At 41.2% G+C, this 20460-nt stretch overlaps 1 protein-coding gene across 2 annotated transcripts in view; it reads right to left on the reverse strand.

Moving 5' to 3' along the window:
• LOC309566452 (uncharacterized protein) overlaps nucleotides 1-20460 on the reverse strand; it is a 253261-nt gene that overhangs the window by 22182 nt on the left and 210619 nt on the right. The window contains exons 5-6 of one of the 2 annotated variants that reach the window (XM_082271599.1): nucleotides 12178-12337; nucleotides 11013-11171 (exon numbers count right to left, since the gene is read on the reverse strand). The exons of the other annotated variant lie outside the window; for it this stretch is intronic. Coding sequence (XP_082127725.1) covers nucleotides 11013-11171; nucleotides 12178-12337 — 319 coding nt within the window. The remainder of the gene's footprint in view (nucleotides 1-11012; nucleotides 11172-12177; nucleotides 12338-20460) is intronic. 2 annotated transcript variants of the gene reach the window in all.

The raw sequence follows: 20460 nt of genomic DNA on the forward strand, positions 1-20460 counted from the left end.
TTATTCTTAAGCATCAAAAACAATCCTGGTTTGGGAGATGTAATCTGCTAAAAATGAGTGTATTGCCTAAATACTTATACCTTATGCGTGCATTACCGATCAAAATCCCAAATAATTTTTTTAGGACAGTCCATACTTTGTTTATTAAATATATATGGGCACATAAGAAACCACGTATAGCACGTAGTACCCTTACTCTACCAAAAGGAATAGGTGGTCTTGCATTCCCAGATGTACGCAAGTACTATCATGCTAAACACTTGAGCAGAGTATTGGACTGTTGGCACCACTGCGAGACAAAACTCTGGACACAAATAGAACAGGCACAAAACACTGTAATCTTGAAGAGGGCGCTCTGGTGTTACCGGACCATACCTAGAACTCTGAATAATACATTACGTATAGGTTTTCAGCAGAGCATTCAACAAAAATTGACAACACTGGATTCACTGGATTCACCTCTATTTCCAATACTAGGAAACCCCCAATTTGTCCCAGGCCTAGACGGGCAGCGCTTTAAGGGATTAAGAGAAACAGGGCAAGAACAAGCATCAGCATTTTTGTTAGAGAAAAAATGGCCCTCGATCATTAGGTTAATGGATGAAGCGGGACCATATAATCTCCCTTTCTGGCAGGCAAATCAGATATATAATTTTCTAGCTTCAATTCCGAACTCTGAGCGTTTAGCTAGATCTTTAACAAAGTTTGAGAAATATTGTGAGGTACCCGGGAATCTGCCACATACTTTATCAATCTCGTATAAACTGTTGACCACACCGGCGGAACAACTGAGGTTATCATGGGTGGAGAAATGGAAAATTGATTTGAACCAAGAATTTACGCAAGAACAGAGACAGAGGATCTTTAGGTTTGTTTTTAAACCGGCAAGATGCGCTAAAACTCAAGAAACAAACTTTAATGGCGGCTGCACGTGGCGGAACTCAGACCAAACAGAGTCTTCAGAGTACACAGGTTGTACAGGTTGTACAGGCTGCAGATAATACCGGAAAAATGACGGACAAAGACATACAGTCGCCAGCGGTAATTGCTGAAGAGAGCAGGGAATCGACTGAAAACCATCAGAGAGTAGAAAGCCCAGAAATCAAGGAGCTACTGAAAGCATTACCTACGAAATCGGAGATAGAAGCACTGATCATGCGGATCGAGGAGACACACCGACGGGACATGCAGGAACTTCGTGCTGATATGACTCAGCTCTCCAGTAAGGTCAGTGCAAAAGCAATGGAAGTTACAACAGTGAAAGACCAAGTGACAGAGGTCAGGAAAACCACAGAGACACTTTCAGATACACTGATCAATATGCAGTTACATATTGAAGACCTAGAAGACAGAAGTCGCAGGGGAAATCTGAAGCTGAGGGGGCTACCAGAGACAGAGGGTGAGGACCTACAGGAGAAGGTGAGGGATATTTTTCTCAAAGTATTAGCCCCGGACTCACAAGCACAGACAATGGCGCACATAGAAATAGACAGAGTCCATAGAGTGGCAGGGCCCAGATTTGTGGACCCCATCAGACCACGGGACATCATATGTAAAGTACATTATTATGCGCAAAAAGAGGAGATTCTCCGTAAAGCCTGGGATTTAGGCTCAATTGAATGTGAGGGCGCTAAAATCAAAATTCTCCCAGACCTGTCTAGAACTACACTTTACAGAAGAGCATTACTGCGTCCGGTGTTAGAAAGAGCGAAGCAGCAAGGATTCAAATACAGATGGGGATACCCACTAGCAGTAACTTTTTTCAAAGAAAAAGAATCATTTATGCTCCGAACCCCAGCAGACCTGCCTGATCTATTTGAGTTTCTGAGAGTGGAAACAGTACAGGTGGAGAACTGGCTAACAATTTCCCCTAGGACAATGGGACAGTCCTATGGGAGACCGCGGGATAAACCCAATGGAAGAAGATAAAGAGTCCTAAATGTGAAAAGCACTGATGTATAAGAAACTGGGGGGGAGAGAGGGAGGGATAAGACTTTGGAGGGTGCTTCTTTGTTAAGGGGGAAGCGGTATGAATCGTTTTTCCCTCTTTTCTTTTTTTTTTTGAAGACTCTATATCTACAGGACAGTTGAGGGGGAGGGAGGAAGGGGAAATTTGGTAAATATGTATACATGTATGAAATGGGAACGTGTATGGAAGAATATTCTGGGTCCCCCCCCCCCCCCCCTATTCCTTTTTTTTTTTTTTTTTTTTCAGAAGGAGGTATATACCTCCGTAGTGGGTATAGAATGGAGTTGGCGATGGGGGTCCCTCAATCTCCCTTACTGATCCCTCCTGGAAAAACCTTTTTATTTTTTAGTTAATTATTTATTTTTTCTCACAGACACAAACACGAATGAAGTGGTTTTTTTTTTCTTTTTTTTTTTTTTTTTTGTGACACTATCTTTTTTCTGATTATATGTGGGGCTTTTTTCCCCTTTTTTTTTTTTTTTTTTTTTTTTTTTGGTGTTTGGTTGGGTTGTTTTTTTTTTTTTTTTTTTTTATATATTTATTTTTTTTTTCTTTTTACACAATGATTAGATAATATACACATGAAGAAAGTGGGAGGAGAAATGAGGTACTGAGGTAGTGAAAGGGAAGTAATTTCACAGTTTAAAATCACGACCCTAGGAATAGTGTCGATATCACTTTGTTTTTTTTTATGATTGCACACACTAAGACCATAATTTTTGGTCCTTAAAGAGGGCGAGGTTAAGGTGAAGACGAAGGGACTCCCCTCCCCCTTTTTTTTTTTTTTTGCCAAGAATATAGGTTCAGGGGGCAAAGAACAGCATAGCCCCTTTTTTTCTCTTCTTCTGGACGAAGACCATATATGTTTCCGTGGCTCCCCCTCCCCCTTCCCCTTTTTTTTTTTTTTTTTTTTTAGAGGAATACATTAACAATACTACCGGCATTGACTATCACATGTGAATGATGCCAGTAAGCGGAGTGCTGGAGAGAGGGAGGGGGTAGGGAAAGAGGAGGAAAGGGGAAATATTTTTATTTTTTTTTTTTTTTTTCTTGAGACGAAGCAGAGAGGGAATACTATGTACCAATGCCACCCTCTAGATAATATGTTTATAAGTAAAATAGAGATGTTCTGGAGCAATAATGCTAGGAGATATTGCTGAGAAAGGGCAGATACGGGGGATAGGTTCGGCAAAACCTCTTTTTCCATTCAGGTTTTTTCCCCTTTTTTTTTTTTTTTTTTTTTTTTTTTTTTTGGAAGAAGATCTAGCCCCTCTGTCCCCTCTTCTCTCCCCCCTCCTCCCTCCGCTCCCTTGGGGGGCGGTGGGGAGGGGCGGAGACTAGGGACGGGATAAATATGTGAAAGTATTACAATTGTATGCCTGATAGACTAAAGAAATAGGACGTGCCGGGGCAGGGAGAGGGAGGGGAGTGCCTCAACTCTCTGATCTATTCCAGCCAGTGCCCCACATAGGAATTTGCTCAAGAACCAATAACAATTGGATGAGCAACTTAGCGTAAAGCTTATTAGGGATCTCTTTATAATAAAGAGGTCAAGGGTGGGAAGTTCCCTTTTTCTTTATCCCCCCCTTTTTTTTTTTTTTTTTTTTTTTTTTCTCTCCCTCCTTCTTATCTTTTGGTCTTGGTAATGGAGACCGTACGAATAGTATCAGTAAATGCAAAAGGTCTTAACACTCCAGAGAAAAGGAGAATCTTGTTAGATGACTTGAAAAGATTAAGGGTTGACATTGCCATGATACAGGAGACACATTTCCGTGAGGATAAGTGTCCTAAATTGGGTAATGTCTACTTTCCTACAGTATACCATTCCACGAACTCAGAATCAAGGTCGAGGGGCGTGTCCATCCTCGTCTCGAGAAACTTACCATGGAAATGTATACAGATTCTGAATGACCCAAATGGGCGGTTTCTGTTTATAAAAGGGAACATACAAGAAACGGAGGTTACATTGGCTAACTTATATGTCCCAAATTTACAACAAGACATTTTTCTGAGGGGAAGTATGGACAAACTCAACAACTTTAGAGAGGGACAACTAATAATAGGGGGAGACTTGAATATCCCTTTGATCCCATCTGAGGACACGTCACGAGGTACATCTTCAATTCCTCCAAGAGTTCAAAAACAGTTCGCAAAAATACTATACAGGGAGCAATTAATAGACGTATGGCGTTTGATGCACCCAGGAGAAAGGGACTACTCATTCTACTCTAATTTACACCAACAATATTCCCGCATAGATTACTTTTTAATTCCACATAGTCAATTACACTTTATAAAAGATACATGGATAGGTTCAATAACCTGGTCAGATCACGCCCCAATTATAATTACATATGAACTATCTAATAAGCAGCAAAAGAGAGAAACGACCTGGAGACTAAACGAAAACTTATTACAAGACCAAGAGACCATGACAGAAGTAGAATCAGAAATAAATTTTTTCTTTCAAACTAATACCATCGAAGACACAGACCCAGGTATTATATGGGAAGCCCATAAAGCAGTCATACGAGGTATTCTTATTAAACACGGATCAAGGATCAAAAAACAACGAACGAAACAATTAGACCTTCTACTTCAATCCTTACATAAAACAGAAGCAAAACATAAACATGCACCTTCAGGTGAAGGGATAGCAGAACTTATAAAGATAAGGAATAACATCAATGAACTTCTCTTATTTAGAGCCAAAGCGGCAATTCAAAAATCTAAAAAGGTTTTCTATGAAACAGGGGATAAATGTGGGAAGTTATTGGCTAAATCTCTCAGAGAGCAAACTCTAACAACATACATACCAAATATAGTAACTGATGCAGGGAAAAAAATTACTTATCCTAAAGAGATAGTAGAAGAATTTAGAAAATATTATGAAGCATTGTATAATCTTCAAAGCCCCACAACCCCACAAGGCCGAATGGAGGAATATGTACGCACGTCACGAATGCCACAGCTATTAGAGGAAGAAATTAACATACTTGAATCACCAATCACACTGGGAGAATTAATGGAGACTATAAAAAATACTAAAACTGGGAGAGCACCTGGTCCAGATGGATTCACTATTCAATATTATAAAAAGTTAATACCATATTTGAAAGAATTCATGATTGAAATGTTTAATGCATGGGGAACAGGGAATAGAATCCCCAAAGAAACAATACATGCACATATATCGGTAATTCCTAAGGAGGGGAAAGATCCCACCTCATGCAAAAGCTACAGACCGATTTCGCTATTGAACATAGACTTTAAGATCTTCACGAAGATCTTAGCCACAAGATTACAGAAATATTTGAAGAGGTTGATCCATCTGGACCAGGTTGGATTTGTGCCAACTCGAGAAGCGAGGGACAACACGACTAAACTGTTGAATCTACTACATATAATACATCAAAATAAAACACAGAGTATCCTACTTAATACCGACGCGGAAAAAGCGTTCGACAGGGTTAAATGGGAGTATATGTTTGTTGTGCTCCGACACATAGGGATAGGAGAGAAAATGCTCAAATGGATAACCCAGAGCTACTCAATGCCTACGGCAAAAGTAAGGGTAAATGGAGTATTATCAACGGAATTCCCCATTACAAACGGAACGAGGCAGGGGTGTCCCTTATCCCCTCTTCTATTCGTATTATCCTTAGAACCCTTCCTGTGTAGAATTCGAGCGAACCCGGACATTTCAGGCATTAAAGTGGGCAAAGAACAACATAAATTATCAGCATACGCAGACGATGTAATGTTCTCGATTACGAACCCAGTCATATCACTCCCCAATCTGTTACATGAATTAGAAATATACGGAACCCAATCTAATATGAGGATAAACCTCTCTAAATCCGAAACAATGGGCGTAGAGATTCCAGAGATACTTCAACAACAATTAAGTTCAAACTTTAAATTGAATTGGACAAAGACGGCTCTAAAATATTTGGGAACACTGATCACACCCAGAATCTCCCAATTATTCACACAGAACTTTATACCTTTAATTAAAACAGTAGATTTATTGCTACAGAAATGGAAAGGAGGAATGCATTCCTGGATTGGAAGGTGTAATATAGTTAAAATGAGTATATTGCCAAAGTTTCTGTATATTTTCCAGGCACTCCCTATATATATTCCACCCCAGTACTTTAGGCAAATTGAAACCCTGATAATGAATTTTATATGGAAATCTAAACGCCCGAGAATAGGGAAAAAATATCTAACTAAATCTAGAGTAGAGGGCGGTTTAGCTGTTCCAAATATGAAGAGATACTACCAAGCTATACAATTGGGTAGAGTGATAGACTGGTGCAGACATGGAGAACAAAAGATATGGCCAAACTTAGAACAATCACAATGCGAAATCCCGCTTAAAAGAGCTCCATGGTGTTATAAAATAATACCAGCCTCGATCAAGAAACACCCGATTATAGGAAACACGGTTAAAGTATGTGCAAAAATATTTGAACAGGAGAAGCTGATACGGGAAAGTTCCCTGCTGTATCCAGTACTGGGGAACCCCCATTTTGTTACAGGATACCAAGATGGGAAGTTTAAAACCCTGCTGGAAAAGGGAATTTTTCAGATATCTGACTTTATTTTGGAGTTAAGATGGGTAACAGTAAGTGAGTTAATGGACCCCTTGGGCCCTTTCGGCCTAGATTTATGGAGGGCCTTTCAATTACGCCATTTTTTGAGATCTTTACAACTCCCCACTCAAGGAGACAAAGATTTAACAGCTTACGAAAAAATGTGTACTCAGCAGGGAATGTTAGACCATGCTATATCTAAACTGTACGCTTTATTAATGACATCAACAGAACGATGTAAACTAACGTTTTTGAGGGAATGGGAAAAAGAAATGGACATTACTTTCTCGGTAGAACGAGAAAAGCAAATAATCAAATCAGTATTTTCAACCTCAAGATGTGTCAGAATACAAGAATTAAATTACAAAATACTAGTCAGATGGTATTATACCCCAGTAAAAATGAACAAGATCTCTAGGACAAACACAGATCGGTGCTGGAGGTGTGGGACGGGAAGAGGGACAATGTTCCATATATTTTGGTCATGTCCCGGAGTAGAAATATTCTGGGAACAGATCTGGAAGACGATACAGGAAATTATGAACTGTCAAATCTCAAAAGAACCGGCTCTCTTTCTGTTCCATACACCCAGCACACCCATTCAGGGATATAAACAATCTATTATGCCACATTTCATAAACGCAGCTAAAATATGTATCCCTCTTAAATGGAGGGATACTGACCCCCCTAATATAAAAATGTGGATAAAGAAGGTTGAGGAAATAAGTAAATTAGAGAATCTGGTAATGTCTGCCTGCCAACAATCAGATAAATATGAGAAGAAATGGAAACAATGGAAAGAGTATGTTAAATCAGAGGAATGTCAATCATTAATGATAGAATAAGAACTGGCGGATTAGAAATAGATAAAAAATGGCGAGCGGAATACTGATAGCCTTGAGATCTCCATGAAAGGCCAGTTGGGAAGAGAGGGGAGAGAAACTTATATTTCTCCTTTTTCCTTTTTTCCTTTTTTTTTTTTTTTTTTTTTTTTTTTTTTTTTTTTTTTTTTTGGGGGGGAGGAAGAAGGGAAGGAGGGAAGGGACTGGGTAGAAAAGGGTTTTTTTTTTTTTTTTGAGAATGGCTATGATATAATATGTCAGTCACGATGTTTTTGGAAGTTAAAATGTAAGGAATGACATGTATATGTTTATGAATTGGAATAAATAAAAGAAAAATAAAATTTGAAAAAAAAAAAAAAAAAAGAAACAAACTTTAAAATACTCACTAGGTGGTATAATACACCGGAAAAGTTACATAAATGGTATCCACAAGAGACAGATAGATGCTGGAGATGTGGGAAAGAGAAGAGCACACTCTTCCATATTTTCTGGACTTGCTCGGACATAAAGCTTTTTGGTCAGGAGTAAGATCCAAAACTCAGACATTTACAAATTATAAGATTGAAGAGGACCCGGCCCTTCTCCTCCTTCACGTTTCTGAGATCCCGGCTAGAAATTATGAGAGATCCATTATTCCTCATTTGTTAATTCCCACTATATTGGAAAAAAAACACAACCCCCGTCATTGTCAGACTGGGTGCGGAAGGTGGAAAATATTAATAAAATGGAGGACTTTATCTGGACCTCACAACACAAACAGGAACAATATAGCAGTATATGGGGTATATGGAATTTGTTTATTTCTTCAGAAGGAGGGAAAACACTCTTGGCAAATGAGCTTGGATGAGTGCAGGAAGAGAGGGAGGGGTAGGATTGTGTCCTCCGTCTCGGGTGAGTAGAGGGGGGTGGGGGTTGTTTTTTTTTTTTGTTTTGTTTTCCTAGTATTTGGGTTTTTTTTGCTGATTTTTAGAAATAGAAGGAGAAGCTAAGTTGAAAACAATGAGGGGAATAGTACTCTAGGAGGATAAAAGGAAAGGAGATGCTTAAGGACATAAATATGAAAGATTTAATAAATAATATGAATTTAGAATATATTGGATAAATTGTGGGATATGGATATCCTAAGAATACTTTATATACCATATGAATTATGTATCCTTGATGTACTGTTTATGTTGTATATATTTGGTTTCCAAAAAAATTTCAATAAAATAATATTTGAAAAAAACAAAACAAATGTAAATTAAAAGTTTTAGTAGAGTTTCCCATAAATACCCCAGATCACTAACATGGCCCTTAGACTGATCTTAACACTTCATTATCCCTCTAATAAACCTTAAAATGTAATTCAGTACAAGGCTGGTGCTCCGTAATTCGGGGGGGGGGGGCGGCAAACCAATGCACCCCCCCCTTTGGTCGGTCAGTCAACAGGCAACACATTCCCTCCCCCCCCCCCCCAAATGGTCTGCCTCCTTACTTCCTCCTGTCTGAGCCAGGGATGCTTCTGGGAGCTGCTGGATGACTGAGCCGCTGTGCATCTCCTCCAGCCGTGTATCTTCTGCCTCTTCCTGGCCATTGGCCAGTAGATCGCTTCTCCTTTTGGCCAATTGGGAAAGGGGTCTCACGACCCTCTTCCTGATTGGCTAGGAGGAGATTCAGTGTGTCAATAGTGAATATTCATTCACTATTGCCATACAACTGGGTGGGCTCTGCGCCCGAGCCCACCCTTTTTTGAAGTCTATTAGAGCATCTGGCTCTAATCATGTGCTTAAAAAAAAAAATCCCCTATTGGAATCCATGCGTCTGGTGCCCTGCATGTAGATTAGGGGGCCAGATGCATTGATAGGGGGGGGGGGGGGCGGCGCCCCTGCGCTCCCAATGGACGGGCCGTCACTGCTCAGTACCTAACCTTTATGGCAGGACTCATTAGAAATCTAGGGCCAGTAATCTGACACTCCCAGAAGTGTGTCAGGAATGAAGAGGATTTAACGGCCACTGTAACTCTTAAGGAGAGTGAAGATCACTGGTGTGGGTGGCAAACAGATATATATAAAATCTCTCCTTTACAGGTGGTATTTTTTTTTTTTTTACAGTACAATATTTGAATTTGCATTTGGGTTTCTCTAATGTAAATCTGTCATTTTCCAAAGGAGGACAAAGCAACAAGTTTACTCAACTGCCTTCTTTCCAAGATACGAGGTAATTTTGGCAAAATCTATTTTTCTACGGAATTACAAGTTTTATCTTTGTCCTTCCGATCTTTTCATTTTATGTATTTAGTCATTATTTGTGTACTGTTGCCTATGTGATTTATTTTACTTCTTTTTTCACTGTCTGTTTTTTTCCTATGAAAAAATGTAGAGTAATGAGGGGCTGTTTTCTGGAATAGGAACAGGTCCAAGATAGGTGAAAGGAGCTGTATCCCACAGAAACCATGCAAAGCCAGTTGCACAATTAAAAAACAAAAAGCACCCAAATGTCTCCTTACCCAATGTCGCCAATGTGTTTCACCAATATGGAGAAATTTCACCAAAATATCCATATTTTAAAGATCCCTACATATAACAAAGCTTTCCATCTTTTAGGCTGTGCAAAATCCTACTTACGTTAATAACTCTTACGGTACTGTCCACTCACCTCTCTTCAGTTGCCAATAAAAACTTAGTCCACTGTCTAGAAAAAAAAAAATCTACTTTCCCAAAGCACAGTATCAATATTTGTCTGTAGTCGTTATGGTTTTCTGAAGGTATCTTTTGTATGACATTCATACATGGTAGCACCCCCCAGGAATCAAATTTTCTGTGTGAATGACTGACTCACTGGCTTTCTTAGAAGTCTGCACAGAGCGTAAAGTCAAAGGACAGGTGTAACGCTGAGCGCTCCGGTCCCTGCTTCTGGACCGGAGCGCTCGCAGCGTTCGTTCCAGATCCACTCACCTGTGCCCGCTCCGGCTCCCTCCTCCGCTCCCCGCTCACATGGTTCCCGGAGCGCGCGCCCCTGCACTATAGGGCGCGCGCGCGCAGGTCGTTTGAAATTTAAGGGGCCTGTGCACCAGTAATTGGTGCCTGGTCCAAACCTCCCTTCCTGTTTCCTGTTTCCTGTGACCTGTTTCCTGTGACCTGTTTCCTGTTTCCTATATAGTGACCTGCCCCTTCCAGCCATTGCCGGATCTTTGATGCCTTGTTGCCTTAGTGAAAGCGTTATTTGTGTAATCCTTTGCCTGTTGCCGAACCCTTTGCTAACGACTATCGCCTCTGAACCTATGCTGCCTGCCCTGACCTTTGCTACGTCTGACTACGCCTCTGCCTGTCCCTTTTGTACTACGCCTATATCAGCAGTCGGTGAGGTTGAGCCGCTACCAGAGGACACGACCTGGTAGTTACCGCCGCAGCAAGCCCATCCCGCCTTGCAGCGGGCTCTGGTGAAAACCAGTAACTACTTAGAACCGATCCTCCGGTACGGTCCACGCCAATCCCTCACTGACACAGCGGATCCACTCCCTGCACCGCTCCTGCTACCAGTCCGGACCCTGACAACAGGTATCCTCCGACAATAGCAACGTCATTGTAAGATAATTTCAAAGGGTTATACTGTTCTACTGACCACGCAAAAAGGTTTGAAGATCTCCTTTCTCCATGAACTCTGTGACAACATAGATGGGATCTTGTGTGGTACACAGTGCATACAGTTTGGTGACATTCCTGTGACTTAGTGTCTTGTGAATCTCAATTCCACTCATGAAGTTGTTGCTTTCAAAAAACTCTGTAGGGTGAGATGGAGAACAGGATAGTGAAATGAGTATGTGTCTCAGTCTCTGACCATCTCCTGTAGTATCTCTGCAGTCTCTGACCATCTTCTATAGTATGCCTACAATCTCTGATCATCTCGTATAGTATGTTTGCAGTTTATGATAATCTCCAGTAGTATGTCTGCAGTCTCTGACCATCTCCTGTAGTATGTCTGCAGTCTCTGACCATCTCCTGTGGTATGTCTGCAGTCTCTGACCATCTCCTGTAGCATGTGTACAGTCTCTGATTATTTCATGTAGCATGTCTACAGTCTCTGACTGTCTCCTGTAATATGTCTGCAGTCTTCCACCGTCTCCTGTAGTATGTCTGCAGTCTCTGACCATCTCCTGTAGCATGTGTATGGTCTCTGATTATTTCATGTAGCATGTCTACAGTCTCTGACTGTCTCCTGTAATATGTCTGCAGTCTTCGACCGTCTCCTGTAGTATGTCTGCACACTCTGACCATCTCCTGTAGTATGTCTGCACTCTGACCAGGTCCTGTAGTTCGTCTGCAGTCTCTGACCATGTTCTGTAGTATGTCTGAAGTCTCTGACCATCTCCTATAGTATATCTGCAGTCTGTGATCATCTCCTGCAGTATGTCTGCACTCTCTGACTATCTCCTGTAGTATGTCTGCACTCGCTGTCCATCTCCTGTAGTATGTCTGAAGTCTCTGACCATTTCCTATAGTATGCATGCAGTCTCTGATCTCTTGATAGTATGTCTACAGTCTCTGGAAGCTTTATGTGGCATTACATTTGCTAATAACTATGTGTGGCCCTTGGGTGACCTCAGTGGCTGCACTTGAGACCCCCCTATTCTAAGTAAGTTGACCACCACTGGTGTGGCCATGGATACAGTGGATTACACACAGCTTAGGTGAAGGAAAAAGGAATGAACAGCTGACTTCAGAGCATCAGCAGTGTTTGCTGGATAGCATTAGTGGCTTCAAGTTGCTGATAACAGCCAAGCACACACCTTCAGATATGGTCTGGATGAGGACTTTCCTGTCTCCGTCTGCCCATTTTCCCTCCCAGAGGCAGATCTCAAAAGTCTCAGCGTTATAGCTTGGCATTTTTTTCACTAATGTAAAATCTGACGAGGGCTTTTCCCAGGTGTCCTCCGATTGGCTGGGAACCTGCCAAAACAAAATATATGTGATCAGTACACATAAAGTAGATGTAAATCTGCACCCCAGAATCTCCTAAGATTTTGAATATGTTTATGTAATTTCCGAAGTAATTTTAGTTTGTTAAAATCTGCAGCTTTGATTATAATAACATCTGGCGATCCTGCCATGAAGGTGCGTGTTCATGCATTTCCTTTTATGGGGGTGACAACACTCTCACTTTCTCTCACTTATGATGCCACCCTTTCACATGAGTTTCCATTGGAGACTACAAAGGGGGTTTAAACACACATTACCCAGACATGGTCCACTGTTGTCACCATCAGGAAACCCATCCTTAGAAACGGCATGCATGCCCTGGTTTCCTCTCACAACCCCAAACCATACTGGTAGATTATTTGAATTCCAGGCAGGTATGTGTGTCTAGTGGACTGTGATGAGGATATATTACAGCCAAAAGTTTTGAGAATGACACAAATATTAATTTTCACACTGCCGTCTCAGTTTTTATGTTGGCAATTTGCATATGCTCCAAAATGTTATGAAGAGTAATCAGATGAATTGCAATTAATTGCAAAGTCCCTCTTTGCCATGAAAATTAACTTAATCCCATAAAAAAACATTTCCACTGCATTTGTGAAGAAGGCTTTAGGGCGCCCAAGAAAGTCCAGCAAGTGCCAGGACCGTCTCCTACAGTTGATTCAGCTGTGGGATTGGCGCCCCATCAGTGCAGAGCTTGCTCAAGAATAGCAGCAGGCAGGTGTGAGTACATCTGCATGCACAGATAGGAGAAGATTTTTGGAGGATGGTCTGGTGTCAAGAAGGGCAGCAAAGAAGCCACTTCTCCAGTCTCCAGGAAAAACATCAGGGACAGACAGATTTTCTGAAAAAGGTACAGGGGTTAGACTGCTGAGGACTGGGGTAAAGTCATTTTCTCTGATCAGCCCCTTTCTGATTGTTTGGGGCATCCAGAAAAAACCTTGTCCGGAGAAGAAAAGGTGAGCGCTACCATCAGTCCTGTGTCATGCCAACAGTAAAGCATCCTGAGACCATTCATGTGTGGGGTTGCCTCTCGGCCAAAGGAGTGCGCTCACTCACAATTTTGCCTAAGAACACCACCATGAATAAAGAATCGTACAAAAACATCCTCCGAGAGCAACTTCTCCCAACCATCCAAGAACAGTTTGGTGAGGAACAATGCCTTTTCCAGCATGATGGAGTACCTTGCCATTAGGCAAAAGTGATAACTAAGTGGCATGGGGAACAAAACATTGAAAATGTTAGGTCAATGGCCCGGAAACTCTCCAAAACTTAATCCCATTGAGATCTTGTGGTCAATCCTTAAGAGGCGGGTGAATAAAAAACCACCCTACAAATTCTGATAATCTCCAAGCATTAATTATGCAAGAATAAGCTGCCATCAGTCAGAATGTGGCCCAGAAGTTGATTGACAGCATGCAAGGGGGAATTGCAGAGGTCTTGAAAGAAGAAGGGTCAAGACTGAAAATATTGACTCTTTGCACACACTTAATGTAATTTTCATTAAAGCCTTTGACACTTATAAAATGCGTGTAAATATACTTCAATATCCCATAGTAACATCTGACAAAAAGATGTAAAAACACTGAAGCAGCAGACTTTGTGAAAATTAATATTTGTGTCATTCTCAAAGCATTTGGCCACGGCTGTGGATCATAAAGTTCTTCCACATCAGGGCTGATGTAAATAGTTCCATGGTCTTTTTAAAGTTCTCTGGGATATGTCAGCTTCCTAATAAATGATCAGTGAACCCAATAATGATATTTTAGTTATTGATGCATACTGGTGAGTCCTATTTGTCTTGAATACACCAACAGTGAGATCTCACTGCTAATGTGGGAGTTTTGAGTGTCTCCACCCACTACATTCTTGAACAGTTAGGAAATACTGGGGCTTCTGAGGTGCTACATAGATTAACCACTTTACCACTAGAGCATTTTGCTGTCTTACGTCTGGGCCACTTTTTGCGATTCGGGGCTGTGCAACTTTAACTGACAATTGCGCGGTCGTGCGACGCCATACCCAAACGAAATTTACGTCCTTTTTTTCCCACAAACAGAGCTTTCTTTTGGTGGTATTTGATCACCTGTGCGATTTTTACTTTTTGCGCTATAAACAAAAAAAGAGCGTAAATTTTGAAAAAACAACAATATTTTTCACATTTTTTTATATGAAATTCCCCCCAAAAAAATGTAAAAATCAAAATTTTTTTAAATTTTTGGCCAATTTGTTTTCTGCTACCTATGTTTGGTAAAAAAATTCACAATAAGCGTATTTTGATTGGTTTGCGCAAAAGTTATTGCGTTTACAACAAAGGGAAAGATTTCTGTCATTTTTGGTGTTTTTTTTTTTAAACGCGTAATGGCGGCGATCTGCGATTTTTTTTGCGGGACTGCGACATTGCGGCGGACAGATCGGACCCTTGACTGACATTTTTTACACTTTTGGGGGTACCAGTGACATTACTGCAGTAATCAGTGCTATATATATGCACTGTTACTGTAAAAATGACACTGGCAGGGAAGGGGTTAATTTTATTGGAGAGGGAGGGGTTAATGTATGCCTGGTGCTTACTGACGTGTGGGGGGGGAGGTGACTGTGTGAGCCAGGGACAGATCGGAGTGTTCAGCTATGCTGAACACTCCGATCTGTCACTCCCTGTCACTTGGGAGATCCGCCCGCTTGTGTTTACACAGGCGGGCAGATCTCCACACTAGATCCCCGACGATCGGGGCAGAGCAGCGGCGATCGCCGCTGCTCCTCCCCTGGCCAGACTCCCGCTGTGACTGAATACAGCGACAGCGAGCCTCCGGCGGCGCGCAGCGCCGCCCACAAGGGGGAGTGTCTAACGACGTAGGTCTACGTTGTCAGACGATAACGAGCCACTTTGCCGCAGTAGTACTACGGTACTCAGTGGCAAAGTGGTTAAGGTGACCAGACGTCGCCGGTTTCCGGGGACAGTCCCCGGACTGAGGACACTGTCCCTAGACCAAGTATGTCCCCAGTTTTGTCCCTGGCACTGATCTGTGTTGCGGTGGGGGGAGTTACAAGCACTGATCTCACTGTATAGCTTTCAGCGAAGCAACTTACAGCCGCTTCTCCTCTCCCTCCTGTGACTGTCAGCTACTTCATTGAAAGCTAAACAGGGAGATTGGTGCTTGTAACTCCCCCCATCGCCGCACAGATCATCCCGAATGCCCATTAAATGTCCCTAATCTCTGGGCCCCGTGCCTCCCTCTGGCTCCCCAGGTCCTCTTCTCTGCTTCTCCGGCTCCCCCTCTGTTCTCCTCCGGCTCCCCCTCTGTGCTCCTCCGGCTCCCTTCTGTGCTCCTCCGGCTCCCCCTCTGTGCTCCTCCGGCTCCCCCTTTTTGCTTCTCCGGCTCCCCCTCTTTGCTCCTCTGGCTCCCCCTCTGTGCTTTTCCAGGTCCCCCTCTGTGCTCCTCTGGTTCCGCCCTCGTCCTGGATCTGTCAGGATGGAGAGCGGAGGAAGGAGCCGGTAATTATGTAATTTACCAGCTCCTTCCTTTTCTGAATGAGCAGAGTCAGTCATCACTGAATGTTCATTCATAACTGATCATCGCAAACTGTGTTTATAATGCTTCAGTTTATGAATGAACAGGAGCCCATGTCTACTGTCCATTCATCTTCATTGCAGCTGAAGCTTCAGAGAAAGGGACTGGGGAATCTGTGTCCTCAGTCCCTTCCTCTGTCTCAAAAGCAAGGTGTTTGTTAAGACTAGAGATCGACCGATTATCGGCAAAGCCGATATATCGAGGGCCGATATGGACTTTCCCCGATATATCAGAATCGGCTTTTTATTTACCAATATTGCCGATATTTCAGGGAAAGTGCTTGTACTGGGGTGATGCCTGCAGCTAGAGGCTGATGACGCTTATGTAGGGAAATGCATTGAGGTCCAGCATGTCCGACGTCACATCCGGTTTGCGGTAACTACAGCTTGGAACACGGAAGTAAGTAGCGGCTTACTGGTGATCAGCATAGCGGCTCCCCTGCCTGCATTTTTATACTGCCTATGTCAAGTGCTTGTGTAGCACCAGAAAACGTGAGTTGTTTTCTTCTGCTTATTTTTTAATTTAATAAATACATACTGCACCATGAGGCTTTCTCCTTGTCATTTTCTTGAGCCACTTGGAATCTGAGACACTTAAACAGGAGTTTTGAGGAGAAGAAATGACCTTTGCTACAATGTAAAGTAGAGATATTTACAGTATGTGTGTGTATATGTATATGTGTGTGTGTGTCTGTATATATATATATATATTACAAACATGCATGTGTGTTTGAGTTTTGGGGTGCACATCCTAATGCAATAGGCTGCGCACACCTATGGGTGAACCCCTTATTGTAGACACAGTAGGTGTGCAGCTCCAAGAACTCAGTCAAGGGATGCTGGGAGCCCCACATAATGGACACAGCAGGTGTGCAGACTAGGGATGATCGAACGGTTCGGGTCCACCATCGGTTCGGCCCGAACATTGGGTGTTCGAGGTTCGGCCGAATTTAGAACTTTTTGCCCAAAAAGTTCGGAATTCGGCAACCAGAACCGCCCAAAATGCAATGCTTCAGGAAATGGGCTTTAAAAGCCCGTGATTGGACCAGAACCATTAGCAAAAGCCAATTGAGGGGGCAGAAGAATGCTAGGAATGTGATTGGAGTGACTAGGGGGTCCCTAGACCAATCATTAGTGAATACGCCCCCCAGTATATAAGATCGCCCCCGCCATATTCCCAGCATTGTTATACTGGACATGGAAGAGAGTGGAAGCAGTTCTGTTAATTTTACTTTAAAAGTGTCATTTAGCTATTTTTAGTGTGAAGAAAGGGATATCTAGTGTAGTTAGAGTGCTCCTTTACACTTAAGTTAGCTTCAAAAATTTAGTTTCTGTAGGGAAAGTGTTAAGTGTCAGGGGACCGTAGTGTAGTGTAGGGTTAACTGACAGTGACTGCTATGGCAGGGTGACAAAACCCTTCCATAGCAGGGTGACCGCTATAGAGAAATGATCATTTCTCTGCTTCGGGACAGGAATGTGGCTTCTCACCAGCAAGCATTTTTTAATGCTGCAGGGGCTGCCACTGCCAGTGCTTTTTTGAGGACATGTTTGATGTCAGACATGACATCTGAATATGTGTATAGGGGGTATATATAGACATATATGTCTGAATATATACCCCTAGACATATATAGGTGTGATAGTAGCAGAAATAAATGCTTGCGCTAATGAAATCATTTACAGTAATATATTTCTGCTACTATCACACCTATATATGTCTAGGGGTATATATTCAGACATATATGCCTATATATACCCCCTATACACATGTTCAGATGTTTTGCCTGCCTCAAAAGAACCCCAAAAAATGCCAAAAAAACGCTAGTGTCAAAAAAAAAAATGCCCAGGTGTGTTTTTGCTGGCATTTTTTGGGGGGTTTTGGAGGCAGGCAAAACATCAGAACTTGTGCACAGTACCACTATACACAAGTTCAGATGTTTTGCCTGCCTCAAAAGAACCCCAAAAAATGCCAAAAAAAACGCTAGCGTCAAAAAAAAAATGCCCAGGTGTGTTTTTGCTGGCATTTTTTGGGGGGTTTTGGAGGCAGGCAAAACATCAGAACTTGTGCACAGTACCACTATACACAAGTTCAGATGTTTTTCCTGACTGCAAAGAACCCAAAAAAATGCCTGCTATTAAACCGGCAAGGTGTTACAGCAGAGAAGCCATATTCCTGTGCTTAAAGTTTTCTAATACAAACGATCTTTTTTTTTATGGTTCTGGACATGCTACAGAGCTGAAACTTCACAGGTACACCTTTTAGAACCCCCAGACACAAAATCACACAAAAAAAGTTCTTAAAAATTGTCATTTTTGATAAAAAAGCCAATTATTGAAAAATTAAAAAAAAAAAAAAAAAAAAGAGATTTTTTGATTTTTACTTTGGATTTAGTATCTGGGGGGTCTAAAAAGTGTACATGTGAAGTTTCAGCTCTGTAGCATGTCCAGAACCCCCCAAAAATTAGCATTTTCTTATAATTTTTATTAGAACAGGAATACGGCTTCTCTACGGCGCTTTTTCTTGCATTTATCGGGCATTTTTGGAGGCAGGCATGACTTTTTTTGGATTTAGTGTCTGGGGGGTCTAAAAAGTGTACCTGTGAAGTTTCAGCTCTGTAGCATGTCCAGAACCAGAAAAAAAGATAATTTTTCAGTAGAGCAGGGATGGTGGGACCCCTCTTTTACACTTATATGATCTTTTTTTGGGGTTCTGGACATGCTACAGAGCTGAAACTTCACAGGTACACCTTTTAGACCCCCCAGACACAAAATCACACAAAAAAAGTTCTTAAAAATTGTCATTTTTGATAAAAAAGCCAATTATTGAAAAATTAAAAAAAAAAAAAAAGAGATTTTTTGATTTTTACTTTGGATTTAGTATCTGGGGGGTCTAAAAGGTGTGCATGTGAAGTTTCAGGTCTGTAGCATGTCCAGAACCAGAAAAAAAAAGATCGTTTGTATTAGAAAACTTTAAGCACAGGAATATGGCTTCTCTGCTGTAACACCTTGCCGGTTTAATAGCAGGCATTTTTTTGGGTTCTTTGCAGTCAGGAAAAACATCTGAACTTGTGTATAGTGGTACTGTGCACAAGTTCTGATGTTTTGCCTGCCTCCAAAATCCCCAAAAAATGCCAGCAAAAACACACCTGGGCATTTTTTTTTTTGACGCTAGCGTTTTTTTTGGCATTTTTTGGGGTTCTTTTGAGGCAGGCAAAACATCTGAACATGTGTATAGGGTGTATATATAGGCATATATGTCTGAATATATACCCCTAGACATATATAGGTGTGATAGTAGCAGAAATATATTACTGTAAATGATTTCATTAGCGCAAGCATTTATTTCTGCTACTATCACACCTATATATGTCTAGGGGTATATATTCAGACATATATGTCTATATATCCCCCCTATACACATGTTCAGATGTTTTGCCTGCCTCAAAAGAACCCCAAAAAATGCCAAAAAAAAACGCTAGCGTCAAAAAAAAAAATGCCCAGGTGTGTTTTTGCTGGCATTTTTTGGGGAATTTTGGAGGCAGGCAAAACATCAGAACTTGTGCACAGTACTACTATACACAAGTTCAGATGTTTTTCCTGACTGCAAAGAACCCAAAAAAATGCCTGCTATTAAACCGGCAAGGTGTTACAGCAGAGAAGCCATATTCCTGTGCTTAAAGTTTTCTAATACAAACGATCTTTTTTTTTCTGGTTCTGGACATGCTACAGACCTGAAACTTCACATGCACACCTTTTAGACCCCCCAGATACTAAATCCAAAGTAAAAATCAAAAAATCTCTTTTTTTTTTTTTTTTTTTAATTTTTCAATAATTGGCTTTTTTATCAAAAATGACAATTTTTAAGAACTTTTTTTGTGTGATTTTGTGTCTGGGGGGTCTAAAAGGTGTACCTGTGAAGTTTCAGCTCTGTAGCATGTCCAGAACCAGAAAAAAAGATCATATAGGTGTTAAAGTTAAAGGAGGCTCCCGAACCACATCCCTGTTCTACTGAAAAATTATCTTTTTTTTTTTCATGGTTCTGGACATGCTACAGAGCTGAAACTTCACATGCACACCTTTTAGACCCCCCAGATACTAAATCCAAAGTAAAAATCAAAAAAATCTCTCTTTTTTTTTTTTTTTTAATTTTTCAATAATTGGCTTTTTTATCAAAAATGACAATTTTTAAGAACTTTTTTTGTGTGATTTTGTGTCTGGGGGGTCTAAAAGGTGTACCTGTGAAGTTTCAGCTCTGTAGCATGTCCAGAACCAGAAAAAAAGATCATATAGGTGTTAAAGTTAAAGGAGGCTCCCGAACCACATCCCTGTTCTACTGAAAAATTATCTTTTTTTTTTTTCATGGTTCTGGACATGCTACAGAGCTGAAACTTCACATGCACACCTTTTAGACCCCCCAGATACTAAATCCAAAGTAAAAATCAAAAAAATCTCTTTTTTTTTTTTTTTAATTTTTCAATAATTGGCTTTTTTATCAAAAATGACAATTTTTAAGAACTTTTTT

This window comes from Pelophylax lessonae (assembly GCF_965119305.1).
Source record: "Pelophylax lessonae genome assembly, chromosome: 11".
Classification (NCBI taxonomy): domain Eukaryota; kingdom Metazoa; phylum Chordata; class Amphibia; order Anura; family Ranidae; genus Pelophylax; species Pelophylax lessonae.